The sequence below is a fragment of the Montipora foliosa genome, chromosome 11 (genome assembly GCF_036669935.1).
Source record: "Montipora foliosa isolate CH-2021 chromosome 11, ASM3666993v2, whole genome shotgun sequence".
NCBI classification, from domain to species: Eukaryota; Metazoa; Cnidaria; class Anthozoa; order Scleractinia; family Acroporidae; genus Montipora; species Montipora foliosa.
The window spans coordinates 15,995,403-16,000,808 of NC_090879.1; the positions used below are offsets into that span (position 1 = coordinate 15,995,403).

General features: G+C 38.1%; 1 protein-coding gene across 1 annotated transcript in view; it reads right to left on the reverse strand.

Moving 5' to 3' along the window:
- LOC137975934 (uncharacterized) overlaps window positions 1-4,093 on the reverse strand; it is an 11,619-nt gene extending 7,526 nt beyond the window's left edge. Inside the window, exon 1 of the mRNA XM_068823143.1 lies at window positions 4,041-4,093. Within this exon, the coding sequence (XP_068679244.1) occupies window positions 4,041-4,086 (46 nt within the window). The 5' untranslated portion in view covers window positions 4,087-4,093. The remainder of the gene's footprint in view (window positions 1-4,040) is intronic.
- Between the last annotated feature and the right edge of the window lie 1,313 nt (window positions 4,094-5,406).

Sequence of the window (5,406 nt, forward strand, 5' to 3'; positions counted from 1 at the left end):
GAACTGAAAACACATGATGCCCATCGTCTTACCCAAGCTTCGCTAAGTCAGCGTCAATGTCTTCAACTTTCCGTTGCTTGTCTTTGAATGAAGATTTTTTTGCAGAGCCAGCCGATTTTAAAGCAAATCAAAAGATGTTTACTCAGAAATTGAGATAAGAGGCAGCCCACTCCGGTGTCCTCTTAACGATATGTTTTTTTTACCACGTTATAATGTAAACAAGTTATTCTGTCGGTTCAATCGCCCCTTAAGAGGAAAGAAATGCATTTGACCCATGGAATAAATCACGTTTTTTCAGTCTTATCAGATACAATCTTTTAGTTTGCCCGAGACAAGTCTAATATCACGAATTTACTTTCCTGTTTGATGGTCATTTACCTTTGATAATTTTACAACGCCTGTGTGCTTCCAAATTCCACGTAGATTTTCATACGAGCACAATTAATAAAGACAGCAATTAATATCAAAGTCCAAGTCTCTTTACCTACTTGTCAACTTTTAAAAAAATCAAGAAATTTACTCAAATTTAACTGAGGTGTTAAACATTTTGAACTTTTAAAAATACATAATCTACAAATTAAATCCAATCGCGTTCTATTACAAAATACTTAAATCAACTGAGAACTTTCGTACTTCAATAACATCTTTCTTCTGATTTCCCTTAGGGTAAAAGTCGTTACTGAACGACTGAAATCTCTCGGTTTCTTTGCGTAGTTAAAAAAAAAAACTATCCACTGACATTTTTTCAGTGTTATTAAAAAATAGTTTCAGTTATGAATTAATTTTCAAGGGCGGAATCAATTTAAACCGGTACATACTTCATAGTTTTGGCCTTTTACAGCGAATATACCCTTTGGATAAAAAAATCACTTCTAAAACAGCTTTGCTGCACGTAATTTGGGAAATTCAAATGTAAAAACATCCTCATCTGATTCAATATTTTTCGCTTCAAGGCAAGATATTTTCGATACCTAAAACCGACAGATTTTTTAATATCAAAGGAAAGGACTACTGTGTCCACTAACATTTTGGGTGTTAGAAAAGGCAATTGCCCACTAGTGATGAAACTTAACTCTCTGAGTTAGTTTTTTTTTTGTCTTGTGAAACGAGGAGAAGATATTTATTCTTTTAAATAAGTGTTTGTAACTTGATGCGGATTTAGGAAATATTTTCTCAATCAAATATGACACAGGTTGTTGTACGCATGACGAGTTTAGAAAGATTAACGTCATAAAAATATATTCATGGGTTACATTTCAAATGTATTACACCTGAAAAAGACATAAACTGTTTTATTAATGTTGAATCATTTTGTTTTATTTTCATATTTATGTTATGAAAGCGCATTTTTTTTCAAACAAAGTACACGATTTCCGTTGAGCAATGAAATGATAAATAATTATTTTCATTCTCGATTTGTGCTTTTTAAAGCTTTTTTTAAAAAAAGAAGACGGCATTCTGTGTCTTCGCTGTTTCCTTAGTTATTTTTTTGTCATTGTCATTTTCTGGATTCAAAGGCATTCTTTTTAACCTGTTTGCTTTTTCGGAAGAAAGATTGCGAAATTTTATCATTCTGTATATTCCTTGTCTTGGAACAACCCTTGAACAATGCTTTGAAAGCCATACTCTATTTCATGTCAACATATTATGGCTTCCTAAAATGCCCAGTTCATTGGGTATTATCTTTTGTCAGAGCTATATTAAATCCAGCTTTGTAAATTTATGCAAGAGGTAACACACAACTTGAGTTATCTATCAAAAACACATCAAGACCAAAATTCAACGGAAGAATTTTGCGCGAGTTTTTGACAAATCGATAGGGTTTCACTTTTCAAAACAAACTTTACAGCGTTGAACACAACAGGAGAAGAGGAAGACCATGAAATAATCTTACGAATTTCCCAGTCACATTTCACACCAGAAGCCAGTAAGAAAATTTGATCCCTGGCCGCACTGAAGTTGTGGGACCCAAATTCAACCAGACTGAGTGAAGAGTATTACTGAGTCTAAGTGTTCGTTTGTCAGATTAAGATTTGAATTCCTTTCCTTTACTTTATAGAAAAACAAGAAAAATTTAATAAGTAAAGATTTCCCATGAAAGAAAAGACTGAAAGCTTCTTCGTTTCTTTAATTCCCTTCATTTTGTATTATAAAAACGCCTAATTTTATCGTAAGTGTTGACCAGGCCAGGATTCTTGCGAGACTCAGACACGTCAAGGAAGCTTGAATTCGCTTATACCAAAGGGCACGACAAAATGGGAAAAGAGACCTCTTAAGAGGTTTTCGCGGCGTTAAAAGTGGCAACGAATATCGAAACCGGAAAAACAAACGTCCTATATAATGTTGCTTGTAAAGGATTTCTTATCGAACAATGTTTCCACAAACCTTTGTATGAGTTGATTAGATTTGTTGGCAAATCAGTCACCGTATCACGGGTCTTCGCGCTCGAAAGTCTTCGCAGCTCCGTTTGATGAAAATCTTGAGATTTCCAAATGTCTTTCTATCTCGACTTTAATCCAATTCAGCTTTAAAGCCTATTGTTTCCTTTCAGCATTTCCTGTTTTCAGTTTTCTCGAGAGGTCTCGCTTGTATAATTCAACGCATTATTTTTGGAGTTGGTCTGTTCATAGATATTTAAAATAACATGCCATATTTTTTAGCCCCTCGGTAATAGCGTCGTAAACAGAAAAGCGAGCAATCAATTTGATAAACGATAGGGCGAGCGGAAATGGAAGAGTTTCAGACTCGCATCACAACTGATCTCCAAGTCATGGAACAGTTGTCTTAAAGACAGGATTACTTCCTTAAGAAAAAGGCGTTGGTCTATTCATTTGATGAGCTCATATTTGCCTAAGGGAAAAATGTCTTCTGATAAGGAGATGCCAAAGACAATCTTCACTTCACTGTTCGTCAAATGCTTGACACTTTGCAGAGTTTCTTTTAATGCTGAGGCCACTGTTATAGCTACAAGTTGCACAGTTTAAAAAACCTTTTAGCAAACAACGAAGACAAAAAAATTACCTATGCAAATTTCAACTTTGTATATTTCGGATTTTTCAATACTCGTGTTTTCCTGCTACATCTGCATCTTATTGAAGCATGCTGGGACAATATCTACTTATCTCTTCCTTGTTAAAAAAGTGTTGAGTACACTGATCCGAAGTCACGTCAGCTGACCAAAGACGTTAAGCTAGCATTGGGTGAGGAAGTTTAGGACTTTTTTTAAGGAACAACTGGACGTGTGAACAAAAAGCTATTGCCATGCAGTCAATTTTTGTAGTTATTTAGTAACATGCAAGACATTGTCAAGGAATATGTATGCCAGTGTGGAAGCTTTTTTGAAATTCAATACTTTAATTTTGGCCACCAAATTTGCCACAGACATCTCATTGTTCAAGAAAGGCTCAATTTGATTAATCTGTTTGTAGAGAGATTTTCTCTTCTAGTAAATAACAGCTTTGTAAAGCTAGTGTTAGTCGCTGAAGACAAGACTGAAGAAAACTCTCATATCAAATATTATCAGCGCTAATTGCCGCACACGGAGTCTTTACTTAATTAATTTTGAACTCCGAATATGCCTTTTTAGCATTGAAGTGTCATCACTAGAGCCACTTTGAATAGACATTCGAACAGAACCCATCAAATAAAACGAATTCCCGTATTTGGCTTAAATTTATCGCTTGACTGAACGACATCAAATTGTCAGGAAAGTGGCAACTATTGTCAAGTCGTGCCGTTCATCCCGTCATAATGGAATACTTCCATATCTCCCGTTGATCGTGTATTTGTGTTATAAATTACGTGAACCGCTGGATAATTTTCCTGCCATGCAAAAAACAACGCATGCGCAACAGGAATAAGAACTGTGACGTGTATACCATCATTGCACTTAAACAATGACATTAACCGTGGAGGAGTGGTTTTCACGGGAAAAACTCAATAAACAAAGTAACGGTTGAAAAATAAAGTCCAGTTAGAAAGGTATTTTTCTAAAAGACCTCTGATATTTTTTCCTTTACTAAAGTTATTTTTCAACTTACCACAGCTTGTTGTAAGTCTACAGTCGCTAAAATACGCCCGGAACATCAATAAGTCTCTCAAAAAGTGAAGCTAATTAATCGTGAAACTGAGTTTTTATAGCGTTTGAACAGGAACAAACGCTGGTGGTGGAAGTGGAGGCAGCATCTTAATCACCACAACTAACATGACTGGTCACGGGGAGATCTCTGTCCTGGCGGGTCGGGGACTGGTCTTGGAAGCGGGGGATCCGGAGGACGAGTTGGAATTCACTGTCGATGGCGTTACACGTACGGAGGCAAATTTACCGACCATGGAGGCCAGGTGGGTAGGTACGGTGGACCCGCTGGCACAATTTACAAAGAAGAAAATTTCAGACCTCTCGAATACCGACATCTAAAATACGCGAAGAAGACAAATACGACCTTGTTGGCTGTGGATCATACTTATGTACACATCGACAATGACGGCTTTGATGTACCCGGAGCAACAGTACTAATGGAAGAAAAAAAATACCACTTACTATGAATTTGATGAAATGGAATTGACCGGATTTTCCCGCCTTCTAATTTACCATCCAGGAGATGTCAATGTAACTGCAGTAGTTCACAAGTTTATTGGGGATAAGAGCGGGCAATTTCACATCCGCCGAGATCAGAAAGTATTTGTGGAATATGTAGAATCGGAGACGAACAAAACAGAAGCGCCCTGTAGCTACAGGATCGATGTTGGCGCTGAAATTATTTTACCCTCCGAGTTCAATATGCATGGCACTCGGTCAGTTTACGAAGGAATGATTGTTGGAGTACGCGACTTGTTTGTCTCATTCGGCGCTGTGGCAGATTTCTATTCAACCGCACACAGACAGCCCTTATTGAAAATGGCAACTACATTGCTGTGTCGGAGCCTGGAAATATTTCTTTGCTGTTTTGATTGTCAAGAGAGGTGGGCTTATCGAGTTCCGTAAAAACACCGGATTCCTGAGATTAAATTGTGACATTTTGAAAATAAAGTATCAAGGAGAACTGAGGATCAATCACGGTGAGGTGCTATCTACATTCGCTTGGTTGGACAGTCAAGGTATTTTCAACTTGGATACTAGAGGTTATCCAGCCGAACAGGGGCCTGGGGCAGGCAGTAGCTTTCATAGCTCTTATGCCATCGGTCGCGGTGCGGGCCATGGAGGAAGAGGCGCGCACACCGGGGGGGAGCTTATGGTTCAGTGTATCGCCCCTCGCACTCGGAAGTGGGGGCGGAAATGGTAGCGGGAAAGGAGGTACCGGAGGTGGCCAACTCCTCTGGGAAGTTGGAAAACGATTGGAATTGAATGGTCTTATTTCAGCCCGAGAGGGAAATGGAACAGGAAGTCACTCTGGAGGAGGAAGTGGT